At 38.5% G+C, this 19,273-nt stretch overlaps 3 protein-coding genes across 6 annotated transcripts; all 3 read right to left on the bottom strand.

Annotated features, from left to right (window-relative positions):
- Positions 1-517: 517 nt before the first annotated feature.
- srsf1a (serine and arginine rich splicing factor 1a) lies at positions 518-4,789 on the bottom strand. Of its 3 annotated transcripts, XR_003833265.1 has the most exons (5): positions 4,338-4,789; positions 3,631-3,809; positions 2,378-2,550; positions 1,344-2,200; positions 518-930 (listed from the first exon to the last, which is right to left on the bottom strand). XR_003833265.1 is itself a non-coding variant. In XM_029446268.1 (4 exons), exons 1-4 carry the CDS (start codon positions 4,523-4,525, stop codon positions 2,003-2,005), a joined length of 738 nt encoding a protein of 245 aa, XP_029302128.1. In that variant the 5' UTR covers positions 4,526-4,789; the 3' UTR covers positions 518-2,002. The 3 variants fall into 3 exon arrangements, 2 of the variants coding, with proteins under 2 accessions (XP_029302128.1, XP_029302129.1); XM_029446268.1 differs by having other exon boundaries at positions 518-2,200; XM_029446269.1 differs by having other exon boundaries at positions 518-2,200; positions 3,631-3,755.
- Positions 4,790-5,799: 1,010 nt separating this feature from the next.
- Positions 5,800-8,996, bottom strand: aldoca (aldolase C, fructose-bisphosphate, a). 2 transcript variants are annotated; one of them, XM_029446264.1, is made up of 9 exons: positions 8,936-8,996; positions 8,143-8,295; positions 7,776-7,987; positions 7,541-7,595; positions 7,283-7,443; positions 7,115-7,198; positions 6,829-7,003; positions 6,540-6,739; positions 5,800-6,434 (listed from the first exon to the last, which is right to left on the bottom strand). In XM_029446264.1, the coding sequence occupies exons 2-9, from the start codon at positions 8,252-8,254 to the stop codon at positions 6,339-6,341; spliced, it is 1,095 nt and encodes a 364-aa protein (XP_029302124.1). In that variant the 5' UTR covers positions 8,255-8,295; positions 8,936-8,996; the 3' UTR covers positions 5,800-6,338. The 2 variants fall into 2 exon arrangements, with proteins under 2 accessions (XP_029302124.1, XP_029302123.1); XM_029446263.1 differs by having other exon boundaries at positions 7,115-7,443.
- Positions 8,997-11,313: 2,317 nt separating this feature from the next.
- On the bottom strand, positions 11,314-19,190 carry rskra (ribosomal protein S6 kinase related a). Its single transcript, XM_029446511.1, has 12 exons — positions 19,161-19,190; positions 17,130-17,372; positions 16,968-17,051; positions 16,808-16,876; positions 14,063-14,132; positions 13,370-13,477; positions 13,131-13,171; positions 12,949-12,976; positions 12,563-12,652; positions 12,215-12,303; positions 12,025-12,135; positions 11,314-11,939 (listed from the first exon to the last, which is right to left on the bottom strand). Exons 1-12 carry the CDS (start codon positions 19,188-19,190, stop codon positions 11,640-11,642), a joined length of 1,263 nt encoding a protein of 420 aa, XP_029302371.1. The 3' UTR covers positions 11,314-11,639.
- Between the last annotated feature and the right edge of the window lie 83 nt (positions 19,191-19,273).

Here is a 19,273-nt window from a genome sequence, read left to right as displayed (position 1 = left end):
TGCTCCCTGCCATTGGCTGAGCTGCAGCCTAAGCGTTTTTCTCCAGCTCCTGTCTGCCGGCATCTTATTTCATCCCACAATGCATCATTCACAGTGTACACCACTGACTGTGGGCTAAAAGGAAACGAGACCTTGGCTGTGGGTAGGTATCATTTGGCTGTGTGTAAAGGGTTTTTCATCAGCTGTCGTCACAGCTGAGACACTGGAGCTTTGAATACTGAACATATGCACTGCAATTGTGTTGGCGTTTGTTTTATATCATAGCTTGCAGTATGGCCTTTATACAAATAAAACAGCCTCATTTCATGCTCCATCAGTTTTAGCTTTACCAATATGATTTTTAGTTTACTCTTTAAAGTGTTACTCATAATGTGTAGTTATTCATTCGGTAGGACACGATATACCTGGCTTTACTTAAGTGAATAAAAAAACATTGAACTCATTTATACAAGCAAATAGTCACATGAATTAATGTTTGGGTTTATGTTCCAAAGAAAAACAAACTACAGGGTCCTTGTCTGAAAGTGTTTTATTGAAAATGCTAAGAGAGAAAAAACAAGATTAAGCAAAATATAATACATACAAACTACTCCCACATAAACCCCCTCCCAACCTCCCCAATTTTTAATTCCTTCATACCAGGCATCTACGACTCCATCCTTTGATCCAACTTCCTGGTCCTCAGTTTCGTTTTCTTGTAAAATAAAGCCATTACCACTGAAAAACTTTAAAATAGGCATTGGGGGGCCTAATAAAAAAAAAAAAAGTTGCTCTGGGACTCCTGTTAATTAGTTCTGAAATCAAACTCATTTGAATCCTGGAAAACTGATCCCGTTCCGAGCATCCATCCTTGCCTATCCCTTTCCTAAATCGATCCACTCATCCAGCTCCAAGGATTGGGATCCACTGAGCCACTCCTCCAATCAAAACCTTGAAATACCAGGAAGAAAATCAGAGGGAGACTGTTAGAATAAAATGTCAAGAATTTTGGGCCTAATGTTTTAATTTTTGAGCACTCATGTCAGATCAAGAAAAAAAAATGCCACTGAGCACAAAAACTATCACTCCCTGAAGTTAAAACATTTTAACCAATGAGGACATTTAAAAGTTAAAAGTGGGACTCTTTTGCAACAAAGTAGTGATTCAGATTTCTTTTACATTTGACAGCAAAGATGTTACACTTACATCACAACACTCTAGGACTGCATATTCTGTCACAAGCCAGAGTAGCATGTTCAAAATTGTATATAATGACAAAGTACAGCACATATGGCTTTGGTAAATATGACATGCATGATATGGCAACCTATCAAAACGTTCAATTTATGGAATATGAAGCATACCATTGCCTCGACCTGATTGCTCCTCAATGTCCTATCCTGACCATACAAATGAAATGTGCTCCACAATGGTTTTATTCCAAATCACTTTAATCCTTCTCTTCAGATGTCTAAAGGAAGACAGAAGGGTAAAATACAGTTAAGCATTGGGCTCCAGGTCCAAACAGCCCACCCCACATTTCCAATGAGAGAAGCAGTTTTTTTTTTTTAAACAAACTAAAATAAAACAACATTTTTAATACTTGCAAAAACATTGAGTGCAGCTTATAACAGCTCAACATTTTTGAAGTTCAACACAGCACAATTCCCAATGTTGCAAAAATTGAGAGGACAGAAAGAAAAGGGAGAGAGAGAGAGAGAGAGAGAGAGAGAGAGAGAGAGAGAGAGAGAGAGAGAGAGAGAGAGAGAGAGAGAGAGAGAGAGAGAGAGAGAGAGAGAGAGAGAGAGAGAGAAAACAAAAAAAGGACAAAGCAGCTGGAGAGGGCAGGAGAAAGGGTGAAAGAGGAGGAGGGGGTACATCTACATACCAAGTTCATCCACAAGGACATCGGGACATGAAACGCAAAAATTAAAAAATCAATTGTTGACATCTGGAGAAACTCATAGGAGGTAAAAACAGGAAGGTATACATCAAAAGAGCAAAACATCAGTGGTAGAAAGGTTTAAGAACGGGAGCGAGAGCGGCTGTGACGAGGCGAGTAGCGGGGCGATCCTCTGCCACGGCCACGGGAATTGCTTCGGCTGCGGCTGGGGCTGCGACTTCGGCTTCTGCTGCGACTGCCACGGCTGCGGGAGCGTGATCTTCCGTAACTTGGGCTGCGGGGACCGTCTAATTTCACACGAATGTAAGCAGTCTCTCCCTGGCGGACACAAGAGAACTTGACATTGAAAAGGCAACATTCCATCCTATGGCGGAAATACCATGGATAGAAATGAGGGCCAGGTGTGCTTCAAACAGTGTAGCATTTCCTAAAGTACTCACCTGGACACAGCAAAGAAACATTATCCATGACAATTGATCAAATCAGTACACATACCTCGTGCGAGCGGAATTTGGTGTTGTCCAGCTTTCGTACGGCATAGGTCATGTCTTCTTTTCGCACAAATTCTACAACTCCGGTTCCATCTCTGAAAACGTCGGCGTAGCACACGTCGCCTGCTTCACGCATGTGGTCCTTCAGGTCCTGCCAACTGCCGCTCTGGGGGAGTCCTGAAACATTCAACCAAAGTTCTGTTAGCAAACTTTCCCGCTTTGGAAAGTTTGTGTGTGAAAACTTCAACAGATTTAAAAACTACACAATTTCTTCTGTAATAAGACGCTGCAGGATTGGGTGATGTAAGAGCATTTTAATTCATTCAATTGTTGAGACCGACTGTAGTTGAAAGAAGACATGTTGAAATGCAAACGGGTGGAAACTGTTGTAGCTTCAACACACAAATAGTAAATACTAATCCTGTCTTTGTGCTTTATAACACTACTACTTTTTAGTATGAAATTTAGCCAAGTATCATCTGTCATACAATGGCATGAATGGGGATGTGTACGGTACTACTTTGTGCATATTTATTATGTTATATATATAGATTTTGTATATGTATAATGTGTCATTATATTTCCTTCTAAAAAGAGCTGCAACGATCGATCAGAAAAAATAAGCACCATCTATTTTAACAATCTATAACCCCTTTATGTCATTTTCACGCAATAATGCCATTTTCAGCCTCTCAAATATGGAGAAGTCACGCATTTCTTGTTTTATATCATAGTAAAATGAATATCTTTGGGTTTTGGACAGACTTTAAGAAACTGGGATGGACATGTCTCACATTTTATATACCAAATGATTAATTGGGAAAACTACCACAAGTAATATCGTTCCATCACTTTACACCTGCCTCTTTGCATTAACTTCCTGCCAAATCCATTTCCAACGATACAAGCGCCACATTAATAAAGATGATTGTTCTTCAAATGAATTTGTCCCTTTGACTGGACTAAAGAAACTGGTGGACAATACCATTAGTAAACCAAGTGTTTAACATATCCATAATGTTACGTTTGTATGGTCTACATTTTCGTGTACAGTCCTAAATGTAGAACACATATCATATAAAAAAACCTCAACTTTTTGCAAAGTTTGTTGTGATCCAACCTCTCAAAGTGCACGCCCTTAAAAAGTTACACTTAAGAAAGATGTATTCAGCAAATGAGTCTCCAGACAGCAAACAATGGATATGCTTCTATTATAATAAAAACATCTGTACATTTGGCAAATAAATGACTGCTTACCCGACACAATGACCCTGTACTCTGAGCGTCTTGATGGAGGTCCATATCTGCCTCTGGGAGCTCCTCCGATCCCACCGAACCCGCCCCTTGAGCCCCTGCCGCTCCGAGGAAACTCCACACGCAGCCTGTAGCCGTCATAATCATAACCATCACGCCCATAGACTGCATCATCAGCGTCCCTGTTAACACAACGGTACGGTTTGAACATTAACACGTGGAGGGCGGGCAGTGATCACACACATGCAGGGAAGATGCAGTGACAGAGGGGGTCAACTATGCTAGCGGCTAGTTTGATCTGGATACGGTTTCTAATCTGCCTTGCAGACGTGCACGCAACTACAGCAAGTGCGCCTCAATTTGTGCAAAGACAGTCATATTGTCATTCATCACAACACATTGCAATTAAGCAATCGAGCGTAGCGTTATTAGTGCACTGATTTAATTACTATCAGAAACAATGCAAAGTATCTGTTCACTAGCAAACGTTACATGGACTATTATGGTTGCAGTGCACATACAGGCACACAAGTATTTAGTCGCATTTGCTAGACCTCTCTTAGAAACACGTTTAAACGCAAAATCGGAACAGCACACCCATACGAGAACAAGGTATAGTGAGTCCAGGGAATTGTCTGAGCCCACGGTAGTACTCGAGTGGGTTTAGCCACACAATGGGGCTGCCTCTGGCCTCGCCGTTAGCTCCTTACCTGGGATCTTCAAATTCAATGAAGGCGAAAGGCGGACCCCCTCTCCGGTTCTTCAGGTCGATATCTCGAATGGTCCCATATTTGTAAAACACGTCTTCCACGTCTTTTGTGCGAATATCAGGAGGGAGATTCCCCACATAAATCCGGCAGTCGTTGTTCCCAGCGGGGCCTCGCACAACACCCGACATGGCAGCTAACGGGAAACTCGCTAGTTACGCTAACGGTTTGTTGTTTGCAAGATCCTAAACGGTCGGCGGAGCCACAACCGGGATTAGACTCCAGGCTTGCAAGTCGTTGAGCAGAGAGAAAAAAGCAATCAAATGCACGCCGTTTGTCGCTGCAATCTGCAGGATATTTAATGGGGAGACATGAGGCGCCCACTACTCCTTTTTTTTCCTCCAAGAACCGTGCTCATTTACCGAAGCATCAATGAATACCGGAAACACCGCAGACACCGGACACATCCGCCTTCCGAAATAGTCCGCCAAATTGGCAGGTTTGGAATGACAAACATTTGTTAACATTGAAATGGTAAATGATTGCGATTTTCCAATCTTTGTGATTACAAAGCCCTTTAATAACATATGTCACACAAGGTGCTCGTCAGTAGGACACGTTCACACACTCACGAGCACGCACGCACTCATTGGCCATCGGGACTGCAGGGACTGAGGATCGAACCTCTGATCCTCCGACAACTGGACGACCACTCTAACTCCCGAGCCACAGCCTATGTAGCCACGAAAGTCACAAAAGATTTATCTTTAGTTTTTTGCCATAATTCCATTCAAGATATGTAGGTACAAATTAAAAGGCTGGCACCTAAAATAAATATATATCCTACATAGCCTGCTATTTTTAATTACATATTTTGACCTGGCTCTTGAAATAGACACAGTTTCTTTATTTTATAATACAATCTACTCTTCTGTGAATAACATTTTCAGATCAGGTTATACAGTACAAACTACACATAAAATGGTATTACTCAAATAAAGTACAAGTACCTCATAATTGTTTACAGTTCTTTAGTTCATTCTTAATTATTTTCCACCGCGGTCTATAGGATAGGAAAATAATGTGTCATTATAGGACTTTAGATGCAATATTTAATTACATATTTTCACCTTGCTCATATCTGTGCTTCTGATTTGAAATTGTACATACCTATATATTAGCCAATTTGTTCCCCACATGAGTGCTGGAAAATAATTTCCCTTCGGGATGAATAAAGTTGTATCTTATATAATCTTTTTGATGGAGAGGACTAAAACTGTTGGTGCAAATGTGATATGGAACTGTCTTTAGTTTGTTTATAGGAAACATGTCATTCACTGTTGTTTGGCCAAAACAAAATGTCCACACCAGACTGAACCTGAACAGTTTTATTGTTTGAATGCTTACATTTGAACTATGTTTATAAGACCATTAGAGAATACTATTCAGAATGACCACACGCAAAATCACATTGTGTTGTAAGTTACATGCCGTGCTGATTGTGCTATATATCCAGGGACTGCAGAGGCAAATTAGCTTGAAGCTAATTCTGGTGCAATATTTCTATTTGAGTATAGTTACTAACAAAACTAAATTACACACACTCATATACGAATACGTTTTTGCACAACTTCAAGATACTTCCACGTAACAGGAGGGGAATTTTACGTCAGAAATTCAGTGATTTTCACAATTTTTAACACAAACCAACATAATTTCTCTGCCGCCAAAACTCATTAGCCTAATAAATGCAGTAATAGCGTTGTGTACATACATAACAAAAGTAAAGCAAACGCTCTTTATTCAATACAAGCATTATTACCCAAGGCCATCTTCTGATTGTCATTATTTGTGACAACATAAGAAAACATACTGTCACTTATTTTCATGTAACATCATCATAAGTGTCCGAATTTTGAAATAATCCATTGTCTACATTACAATTCCTTGTTATGGTAATATAAGAAAACACAATGCTAATAGAAACGTGGTTGCTCAAACTACTCAGTATGCATGACAGGAACCATAGCTGCGCTGGCCGGCCTCGACATAGTTATTATCACCACCAGTGTACTTCCCCTGGCAGGCCAGACTGTTCGCCTGTGGATGGAGAAGACATTAAACAAGGAAACAAACACTAATTAGTTGTAAAGTAAAGTATCAGGATCATGTGATTTATCTGCAGAAAATCAGAGGTGGACCTACCTCTGCTTTCTTAATGAACTGCTCAGTGGCGGCTTTCTCGTTCTCCTTATGTCCTCTCCAGGCTCTGAGTGCAGACGCCTGCAGGGCTCGGCCGAAGGAGAACGTTAGGATCCAGGGTTTGGCCAGAGGGCAGTTGTTGATGGCATTGAGGTGGACAGAAGCCTCTTCTTCACTCTGACCACCTGAGAGAAAAGCCACTCCTGTGGGAAACAAAACAATATCATTTTACTTTCATTTTGTCTCTGCAAACTTCAATGATATATGTGTAAAAATCTTCTCTCTGGCTTACCTGTGACCGCTGGGGGGACAGTGCGGCGCAAGGCGGTGACAGTTGCCATAGCAACCTCCTCTGGGCTGTACTTGGTGGGGCAGCTGTGTCCAGAGGTGACCATGTTGGGTTTGAGGAGGGTACCTTCCAGGTACACATGGTGGTCCGACATGGCCTTGTACACTGCAGTCAGGACCTGCAATACACAGATTGTTTCCCCAAAGAGACAGCAGACAGGTACGTTTCTTCCTCCCTGTCTCACTTCTGACTCTTGTAGTAACAACACCACACACATAGAGAAACTCACCTTCTCAGTAATGTACTGGCTGCGCTTCAGGTCATGATCTCCATCAGGCAAAATCTCCGGCTCTATAATGGGTACAATGCCATGCTGGCCGAGAAAGGAAAGATTATTAAAACAATACAGATGCATCACAAACATGTATAGACATGCTTTATAATATTGGCTTCTGACTTGCTGGCAGATACTGGAGTAGCGTGCAAGGACATTTGCATTTTCTGTGATAGCCAGTTTGGATGGATTGGTGTCACTGATTTTAAGCACACAGCGCCACTTTGCAAAGACAGCTCCATCCTTTTTATACTGCGCACAGCGGTCTGACAGTCCATCTAGACCTGTGGAAGAGGTTTTTAGACACGATTGATAGTTTGTCTTGTAATATGCGGCTGACTTGAGTGATATCAGCTGTGTACTAAGTTGTTTTTGTCTTACCCTGTGTGGTGGTTTCTCCACAAGTTCCTGCCAGGGGAACGACACCCTTGTCCACCTGAGGAATAAGGAATAAATAAGTGATGTGAAATTCTCATATACAGATACAACTAATTATCAGTACAGGATGCATTGCCATGATGATACACATTTGATCAGAAATTCAACCTTAATACCACATTGGTTGGTATGATTTTGTTGCTCCACATTTATATTATTTGGTACTAAACTGCCATACCTTGATGCCGACCAGGATGCCCCTGTCCCTGATCATTTTCACAAAGGCTATGCCGTTATCAGTGTGCTGGTACAGCGTCTCATGGAAGAAGATGACCCCTCCAATGCAGCCGTTGATGCGATCGTCTGCACTGAAGAGAATCTGCCGGTACTGTCTGCGGTTCTCCTCTGTGTTCTCCACTCCCACCTGAGCGAGCCGCTTAGCCAGGCTGCCTGAAATCAACATATGATATGCACATGAGATGTTAATATCCATACTATGCACTCTTTTGGACTGGATGGTCTTTATCAGTGACAGAACAGTTTTGTGCAATATTAATGGCATCCATGTTTTCTACAGTTTAAAGAAAAGAAAAAGTGCTACATACCCACAGACTCATCTGCAGCCAGGATGCCCTTCCCTGGAGAAACTATGCGTAGAGCAGTCTCATGTAGCTCCCTCTTTTGCGCCTCGGAGAGTGTGGGGGACTGGTGCGTCATGCCGAGCGACTGATTGTCCTGCAGCCTTTGGTAGATGCGACCTTATGATTGTATTATCACACATTAACAACCAATATTACCCATCAATGCAGTTTGCTAAGAAATAAAATGTCTTAAGGTTTATCCATATTTCTGTCTCCCTCTGTCTTTCTCAAAGGGAGTAGAGCTTTAGGGTGTATGATATAGTGACAACAGAAGTACCAGCTTCTATAGATGCTGTTCTACAAATGGGAAAACTAATCACTCACGTGCCTGGGTAAACTTTGAGTGCACAATTACTTGATAGCAAAAATAAAAGATTGATTATTTTAACATCCCATGATTGTCAATCATAGGATGTATAAGATGCGATCTTCCTCTTTTTTTGATCACCAGAGGTTAAATTCACATGTTAAAGTAGCATAAGAAACAGTCTAAAGAGGTACGAAACAGATGCATTAGGCATAAAAAGTTAAAATCCCAAATGTCAAATTGACTTGCATCAGTTTGGATCTGTTTGCTTTGAATAAAATATAAAGTCCACTTTAAATACTCTTAATTGTCCACATTAAAGTTCTGTTTACACCAACTTGCTAAAAGAAAGTGAATAGTTAACTATTGATGCAGGTCCATATAGTTACCCACTGAAGTCAGTGATATAACGTTAAATTAAAAAAAGAGATGAGCAGTTAAAGTTCTCACCTGATGGAAATCAGTTGTGTCTCGTCCACCGATGTGATGAACACTGACTGGAGACTCTCCGTCAGCTTTAGTTTGTATCCTGCTCAAGTGTGTCACACCTTATAAGCCGACACCCCTGGGCGGCGCTTGTACACCCACCTCTGCCCCATATAAATTAGAACATTTTTGATGAATCATTGTTCTATTTAAATAAAGACAGATGCATATATTAATGCTGATATGGCCATCTTAACATTTCTTGAGTCACTAAATCCCAATTTAGTGCTTTTAAACTTGCAGTGCTGGTGTAAATTGGATGTCTATAGCAACAATATTTTTACACATTGAAGTTTTTTATACATGCTTTAGTGTTTTAACTATGTCAACTCATTGGCTGATTGTAAAATAATGTATTCTGTCAGCAGCATCCTGTATCCCTATAGCAATCTAATTTAAGCGTTTAATACCCCATGGTGTGCTATTTTTATTTTAATTAGTAAAAACTTGTCCAGAGGAAGATTTCAAGTCTCCTGATAATTTGGTCTTCATCCTCCAATTCACAGGGGGGTTTCAGTCTCAGAGCAATTCATGCACTCTGTGGCTTCTTTATGTGAACTGTAAAGAATGTGAAGAATATAATTTTCCAGGTTCCAGTCAATGTAAATGAACATGGTGATATGGCCCAAATTAGACCAAAATGAGGTCAGCTAAATCATTTCCATTTTGAAAAAGGACTTTTCTACTTTGTGTCTAAGTGTCGTGAGCGTGTTACCTCGGCTCACAAATATAGAAGCTGATTATTTTATATACTGTATGAGACCATGATTGGTTTAAAATCCTCACAAAGATAAATCAAATGATGCAATTACATATCTGCGAGCTAAACAGGATCATCTCTATGTTTTCAATTTGAATTGGTTGTTGAATTATGTTGATCTGCATCATTGCAGTATTAGCTATACGTTCAGTAAACTGCATGTTTTCTGTTGTGTGTTCTATATAGTGTTACTATTTGGTTAGGCTCAGCAGGACGGCCCACCTGCATTTCAAGGGACTCCTCTCTTCCCTATTGTGGGTCACTGTGCCTCTGAAACTAAATATAGGCCACTGGACTACCTGCCACTGTGCAGCCACAATACAGACATGGTGGACCTGTCTAAGACAAGGGCCTGAGAGGGATTCAATGTCAGGAGGCAGTAGGAGGAGGAGCCAGTGCTCTCCCTTTCAGGAATATACAGATTTAAATAGATACATGACTTCAATAAAAACAGCAATTATACGTGGCTGCCTCCGCCGGGGCCCTCAATTTTTTTTTCTCTGTTACCTAATTAAAAGCATTTAATGATGATACTTTATCTGGTCCTCAATTTTCTGTCCTATTAAGGTTGTCCTCGATGGGTTCGTGAACGCTCCTCAAAATAGGTCGACCCAAGGTGTCACTGATCCTGCATAAAACATTTTAAACAGACCATTGACAGGAGGACATTGTTCTGTAAATTTGGTTAATGAAGGTTAAGGATGATTTGCTAAACCTATTAATGTGTTCTCTTCTTACCCGTACTCTTGTAAAACTATACTTTGTATATCTTTTCTCAGAGAGCGTCTACAGGAAGTGACAAGTTGTCATGCAAACTGCACTATTACACATTTTCATGCAACTGATTTTGAGATTGAAAGCAAACAATCTCCACTCAAGGTCCACTCAATAGATATTCTTCGCCTATATCACACGAGCTTGTCAAGTCAAGTCAATTTTATTTATGTAGCCCAATATCACATATCACAAATTTCCCTCAAGGGATTTACAATCTGTACAGCATGCGACACCCTCTGCCCTTTGACCCTCAAAGTAAAGTAAGTAAAAAAAACTCCTCTCAAAAATCTTTTAACTGGGAAAAAATGATTCTTCTTCTGGAAAAGTGTCAGAAAATTGTAGATGTTTAAATAAACACTTTAAAGACTTTTTGTGACATTAAAGTTGAAATGGAAAGTTCTTGACCTCCAGAGCAGGCATTAAATTAACCTTGTGCTGTGGTGAGATTGTTTAGTTAACTGCTGATGTCAAGAATTAACTTTAAGTCTCAAAAAAGACAAAAATGAACATTTGAAAATCTTGCAATTTAATGACAACTGGGCAAACTCCATGTGCTGAGGTCATGTGATCTCACTACAAGCTCCAAAACAGCCACTGAGTGAACTTTGAGATTGATTTGTCAATTGCACATGCAAGAACGAGATCACAGGTACAAGCGGCCAAAATGGGTATTCTCAGACGGGTGGCTGGCGTCTCCCTTAGAGATAGGGTGAGAAGCTCAGCCATCCGTGAGAGACTGGGAGTAGAGCCGCTGCTCCTTTACGTTGAAAGGAGCCAGTTGAGGTGGTTCTGGCATCTAGTAAGGATGCCACCTGGGCGCCTCCCTAGGGAGGTGTTCCAGGCACGTCCAGCTGGGCAGAGAAATCATAGATGCACACAGCTCATACATCTCAACTGTACCAAGGAGCACAAAATGTTTGCTATCAAATTCTAATTCATTCATTTATAAATGTAAGGATAAACCACTCGGATGATTTGTTAGAATTCCAGTACTGTAAATTACCAACAAATAATGTTGATCATTTACAACTTTACTTCGTTATAGACTGACAGCAATAAAAATAGAAGTAAAAATATACAGTTTCTCATTTCCAGTCAACTTCCAGTTTTCTTCATAAACATTGTCCAGTCTTATGCTTTACAAGTCTGTTCTGTAGCTGGGCTCAGGTCCATGTTGGTCAACGTAGGAGACACTTCAGTGGGAGTTGCAGGAGAATGGAGAATTGTATCGCAGTCAAAGTTATTAAAGTAGTCCAATGAAAGGCCTCTCATTGCTTTGGCTGCCCAATCAGGATGAGTCCTGAGCTCCAGGATGACTTTAACGGGCGTCTTTTGAAGGATGAGAGAGTCGAATGAAGTGCCACGAAAGAAAGCCTGCATCTTCAAACACTCCAGGTTACGAAGCCGGGTCACTGGACTCTTGCACAAAAGCTGTAAAGGATAAAGAGGAATTGAAACAGATACAAATGATGATAATATTTCATACATCAGAGAGAAGGGCATCCCATTTACGAACCTCAGTGAGCAGTAAGATCAGAGCAGAGCTGAAGGTCTCAGGTAGGACATAAGGAAAATGTGTGACCTTCTTCAACATGGTGCTGTGGTCCGGCTCTGCAGGAACTGGAAACTGCAAAAGGAAAAATGCTAAGAAAATGGAAACAATACCACATGTGAAGCTAACAAATATTGAGTTCATGTGCCCTCACCTCTCCCGTCACCAGTGAGAACAGCATAATGCCAAAAGACCACCAGTCAGCAGCGTGGTTGTACGGACCACCACTTAAAACTTCAGGAGCTGTTTGGACAAAACAGGAAAACAAACCTCTAGATGACAAATCAACATGACTCAGACAATAAAAAGGGGAATCACAAAGACATACAATGTAAACTGCAACACAGGTGTCACAGTCACAACTGGGTCAACTGAATCCAATGGGAACAAAGCGCAGGTGGGGCTCCAATGTTGCTCTAATGCGGTAAACCGATATGCAGCATAGTGTAGCTCCAAAAAATTATATTTCCCTCCAGGTGAGAAAATGAAATCAAAATCTCACCCATGTATTGGATCGTCCCACATATCGTAAATGCTTTTCCTCCTCGTTTCAGCCGCCGCGAGAGTCCAAAATCAGACAGACGAAGGTGACCTGAATCATAGAAAACATGCAGAAACTATGGATGATTTAGAAAGAAGAGTCTTGAATTGTATGTGTACATGTATTTTATGAGTAATATTATGGTCAGCATTTTTGTTATTAAGAAATCAAATGCATTTTAATATAGTGGCTACACTAATGTGCTATTGCAATATGTGTTCATTTTACTAATACTGTGGCAGTTTTCTTCTTTATGGATTACTAAAGTTAAATAATTTACTCTAATCTAATGACCACACTCACAATGTGTTTACAGGTCAGAAGTAAAACATGTAGACAAGCATTACCTTGATCACTTAAAAGAATATTCTCCATCTGAAAGAAAAACAGTTGCCTTTTTATCATAAAAAGTAATAAATACACACATATATATACATATATAAATATATATATATATATATATATATATATATATATATATATATATATATATATATATAATAAATACATCACATATAAAACATCATACCTTCACATCTCTATGTATGATCCCTAAGTCATGCAGAAATCCTAGAAATAACAAAAGAAAATCAGAAAGTTAGAATACTTGACATAAATACAAGATAAGGAGGATAAGGAAGAGTTCCAAGTTTAAAATCCCCTTTTTAATACACTATACAACTCACACATGATGTATTTGTCAATAGAAGTCAATGCTAAAGGTCAACATGATGAACTCTTAATGTTGGTAGTCTGATGAACACTAACCCAGCGCACTGCCCAGCTCTGCAGCAAAGAGACAAACCTCATCCTCCCCAAACTGGCCCTTCAGTAACCAGTAAGTGTACAAGTCTCCGGTGGTGCAGTAGTCGCACACTGCAAAGGATGACACGCACACGCGCACGCGCACACACACACACACACACACACACACACACACACACACACACACACACACACACACACACACACACACACACACACACACACACACACACACACACTTCTTATGTCTTTGAAAGAAGCAACTGAGTTAATGCAGGCCAACATTCTCTGAAAAATAAAAAATCAGAAATGAGGAAACACAAAAAAAAATAAAGATTTGCTCACTGTTTGTGAATCACATGCTTCTCATCACATCACATGTCTTGTTACATCTTTTAATACCACTTTGGATGGATAAATAAGTCTACATTTATGATTGTAGTTGGTAATAACTGGAAAGCCATGCAGGCAGTGCAGCATCTGAGCTTTACCCAGCACTCTCATTAGATGGCAGTGTACCTCTTCAATATTCACTGTGATTTGTATTCAGCCTCAAAGATGCAGCACTGTCTTACAACAGTCTACTTTATGTTACTATGGGACCAAAAAGGGGGTGGGGGGTCCTTTGAAACACAATAAGGATAGTAGAAGGGAAGAGGGGTTGAACTGTGCAATCGCTTATATTTATTAACTCACTAATGAAGAGATGGCGCTGTGTCTGCCAGCAGTCCTGCAGATTGTGGATGAATGGGTGTTTGAGCTGCCGCTGCAATTCCACAGTCGACACACACACAGCGTGAGAGTGAATATAACAGTGAGAGATAGACAGGGAATTTCCTATAATCCAAATAATAAACTGTATAAAAAGAGTGAGGACAGAACAACACTGACTCATTCAGACATCATTCAAACATTTTCCTTTGTTCGTTCTTTATAACTGCAAGTAAAACATAACTTTTAGCAGCAATGTCTATCTCGTACTCTGAGTGAACAGATTTAAAGGTTTTTTTTAAAACTTCGCCTACTTAAGTACATAAGTACAGTAGGGCTGCAACTAACAATTATTTTCATCAAAGATTAACCTGCTGATTATTAATTAATCTTGATGCATTTCTTAGTCTATGAAATTCTGAAATTCTGAAAAAAACTGCATCAGGACTCCCCAGAGCCCAAAGCAATGTCCTTAGATTTCTTGTTTTTATCCAAAGAATTATCCAAAAATAAAACTCATTAATGTAATATTATAGAGGCCTATGATAAAGACAAGCAATATATTTCATAAAATGGAACCAGCTAATATTTGTAATTTGCTTGAAAAACAATAAATGGATTATCAAGAAAAAGTAAAGCTCTATAAGAACAGTAAAGTTCTGAAAAGTACATTTCTGAACAGTCAAGCTCTCTAAAACAGTAAAGCTCTATATGAACAGTAAAGCTCTATAAGAACAGTAAAGTTATATAAGAACAGTAAAGCTCTATATGAACAGTAAAGCTCTATAAGAACAGTAAAGTTATATTAAAACAGTAAAACTCTGAACAGTAAAGCTCTATAAGAACAGTAAAGCTCTATAAGAACAGTAAAGCTCTATATGAACAGTAAAGCTCTATAAGAACAGTAAAGTTCTATAAGAACATTAAAGTTCTATAAGAACAGTAAAACTCTGAACTGTAAAGTTCTGAACAGTAAAGTTCTATAAGAACAGTAAAGTTCTATAAGAACAGTAAAGTTCTTTAAGAACATTAAAACTCTGAACAGTAAAGCTCTATAAGAACAGTAAAGTTATATAATATCAGTAAAGTTCTAAACAGTAAAGCTCTATTAGAACAGTAAAGTTCTATAAGAACAGTAAAACTCTGAACAGTAAAGTTCTGAACAGTAAAACTCTATAAGAACAGTAACGTTCTATAAGAACAGTAAAGCTCTGAACAGTAAAGCTCTATAAGAACAGTAACGTTCTATAAGAACAGTAAAGCTCTGAACAGTAAAGCTCTATAAGAACAGTAACGTTCTATAAGAACAGTAAAGCTCTGAACAGTAAAGCTCTATAAGAACAGTAACGTTCTATAAGAACAGTAAAGCTCTGAACAGTAAAGCTCTATAAGAACAGTAACGTTCTATAAGAACAGTAAAACTCTGAACAGTAAAGTTCTGAACAGTAAAGCTCTGAACAGTAAAGCTCTATAAGAATAGTAACGTTCTATAAGAACATTAAAGCTCTGAACAGTAAAATTCTACAAGAACAGTAAAGCTCTATAAGAACTGTAAAGCTCTATAAGAACAGTAAAGCTCCATTAGAACAGTAAAGTTATATAATATCAGTAAAGTTCTAAACAGTAAAGCTCTGAACAGTAAAGTTCTATGAGAACAGTAAAGCTCTATAAAAACAGTAAAGCTCGGGAAAATAAAGTTCTGAACAGTAAAGCTCTATAAGAACAGTAAAGTTCTGAACAGTAAAGCTCTGAACAGTAAAGCTCTATAAAAACAGTAACGCTCGGGAAAATAAAGTTCTGAACAGTAAAGCTCTATAAGAACAGTAAAGCTCCATTAGAACAGTAAAGTTATATAAGATCAGTAAAGTTCTGAACAGTAAAGTTCTGAACAGTAAAACTCTGAACAGTAAAGTTCTGAACAGTAAAGCTCTATAAGTACAGTAACGTTCTATAAGAACATTAAAGCTCTGAACAGTAAAGCTCTGAACAGTAAAGCTCTGAACAGTAAAGCTCTATAAGAACAGTAACGTTCTATAAGAATATTAAAGCTCTGAACAGTAAAGCTCTATAAGTACAGTAAAGCTCCATTAGAACAGTAAAGTTATATAAGATCAGTAAAATTCTGAACAGTAAAGCTCTATAAGTACAGTAAAGCTCCATTAGAACAGTAAAGTTATATAAGATCAGTAAAATTCTGAACAGTAAAGCTCTGAACAGTAAAGCTCTATAAGAACAACAAAGCTCTATAAGAACAACAAAGCTCTATAAGAACAACAAAGCTCTATAAGAACAGTAAAGTTCTGAACAGTAAAACTCTGAACAGGGAAGTTCTGAACATTAAAGCTCTACAGAAAACAGTGAAGCTCTATAAGAACAGTAAAGTTATATAAGAACAGTAAAGCTCTATAAGAACAGTAAAGCTCTATAAGAACAACAAAGCTCTATATACTGCTGGATCATACTGTTTCTGACCCTCTACACCACCATCGGATCATCAAACTTTTCATATGGATTGCGCTTTGTTTTGTGTCTACACTATATGTCAGGTTTTGTTTGTCTGCTCTCCCTCTCATTATTATTAACAGTAAAGCTCTATAAGAACAGTAAAGCTATATAAGAACAGTAAAGTTCTGAACAGTAAAGCTCTGAACAGGGAAGTTCTTTAAGAACAGTAAAGCTTTATAAAAACAGTAGGTACTTTCCACAACTGAGAGTTTTACACTGTGATACCTGAACGATGACTTCTTCTTTTGACTGCTCCAGCACTCCATGCTTCAAGATGTCTGACTTTGGTAGAACCTATGCAATAATGAAGACATGATTACACAAACAAGTATTTTATGTTCTTCTATAATGCTGTTGTAGTACTGATTATTATGGCTGATCTGACCTTCACAGCATAGGTCTTCTCTTTGTAAATGTCCTTCACTTTCAAGATGGGTCCATATGAGCCTTTGGCTATGAAGCCCAGGATCTGTGAGCAACAACGTAGCTAAAGTTATCTTAATGTTTCTTTGCTTTGCAATTCTGTTGAACATTCTTGTTGTGGTACCTTGAAATGCTCTCGTCCAGGGAGGTTATGCTGTGGGAACTCAGGCAGAAAGACGGAGATGAAAGCTGGAGGAGTCGTCTTTGTGTCCTCTGGAGGCTGCAGGAGTTTGAGGATGGGCGGTCTGCCGTCCGGTCCCACAGGCCGAGAAAACACAGCCGAGTGTCCGAGTCTGTGAGAGATGTAGGCCCCCACGTTTGAGAGGAATCCATAATTGAGTCGATGCCGAGCAGGTGGTCCCTCTCTCTAGATAATAAGCAAAAATGCTTTGTGATAAGGGATGGAATTTAATTAACCCTTTAATAGTCCTACCCAGAATAAAATTGGAAATATATACTATTTTGTTTTGCAGTTCTTAGTTCCATTTTCATTTCAACTGACCCCAAATTACGAGCCTCTACCAAACGGTAGAGTTGTCCATTTATGGTAAATGTAAAGTTCCTACAAAGTGCATGAATGTTTTTCAATTAAAATGATATAAAATTAAATTGTTTAGTCACGCAATTCTTTTAATGGAAAGGCACAGGAAGTCAAACTCTGAAAAATAAAACTTGGACCTTTCTATTTGTGTTTTTTGTCAAAGCAGCACTGACTTGTTGTCCTACATCTAGATACATGTTTTTGGCACAAGTTGCACCGTCTCCTATGAATGGAGTGAAGTTTGTTAATGTTCACAACTGTTAATGTGATTAAATTAGTCTTTGTTTCATCATTAATAATAATATTATCAGCAATGCCCTGTATTTACCTTGGGGACTGTATTTTTATTAGAAAAGTAAAAAATAATTTATACTGATGTAATTACTTCTACAAATATCCTTAGATTTATCACACCGATGATTAATAAACGTTTTATATTCCATGACAATATTACGTATTTTTAAAACTTGTTTTTGTATATTTCCAACGAGATATAACAGCTCAAAATGTGCTCTTTTAGTTGGTTTAAAGTACCATAAAATGGGTTGGGTAAATCTATTCAAGGACTATACTTGGTTAACATTTTGGGGATACTTTACTCAGAAATTAAATTAAATCTTTATACTGAACTACATTAATTTCCCAGCCTCAATTAGCTACAACGTCAACAATGCTGCTTACATATTTATGCAGAATTAATTATAGCCATATTATTTAATATATAATATATCTGAAAAGGGATCTTCTGCTGAATAATGTGTATCTATTCTTGCGCTATTAGAACATGTTGCTGATAAATGTCTATACTTAATAAAGCTTTTTAATGCAAAACGTTTACTTGTGTTTGAATATGATTACATTGCTACAGCCTTTACTCATATGAAACATCTGAGTATTTCTCTCACCACTGCTTTAATAGGGATGATTTCATAAAAGGCCTACTTACTTGTTTCCTTAGCAAATATAATTTTAATCATCAATTTACTTCACAGTTGGCATAGCTACTGGCAGTTTTGCTTAACGATATAATAACAAAAATAAGACTTTACAACTATTGTCATATCACTATACTATACTGCATACATTCATAAACACTTGGATAAAAAAAAATGTGCAGAAGCTTCATATTTTGAGACGAACAAAACTTGCAGTACCGTAAAATAACAAAGTAATACACATTTTGAAATGCTATTATGTTATGATACCTGAAGTTGAATCAGCGCAGCACAAAATCAAAGCATGTGTTGCCCTCATGCAGCCGGTCCAAAGGAAGGTCAGTGATCACTTAACTAATCAATAGCTCTGTTTTTCACAAGACTACATCTTTAATAACGGATTATGCACATGCAAAACACGTTGGATCGACAATAAGCATTCATTTATAGCTTTTATAAAAACAAAAATCCAGATAAAAATACCTCATTGGATATCATTTGAATATAGGCTACAGTATATTCTATAGAAAAATTATCCAATGTACATGATCAATATTCAATCCCTGTAGTACAAAACATCTTATTTGTATTTGTTATTTGATTTATTAGCGACAGCTCATCTGCATCCGTGATAGCGACATGTAAATCAATCTAATAGGACAGAATCTGATGGACTCACCTTACTGTTCTTACTGATGTCGCTCCCCATAAAGAAACCAGAAGCATTTCACGCAGAAATTAGTAAAGAAGCAACACATTTAGCTCTTGCCCTCTCGGCCATCGCAGCGTCTC

Source organism: Cottoperca gobio, chromosome 13, assembly GCF_900634415.1.
Source record: "Cottoperca gobio chromosome 13, fCotGob3.1, whole genome shotgun sequence".
Lineage (NCBI taxonomy): Eukaryota > Metazoa > Chordata > Actinopteri > Perciformes > Bovichtidae > Cottoperca > Cottoperca gobio.
This window is presented reverse-complemented; position numbering and strand designations above follow the sequence as displayed.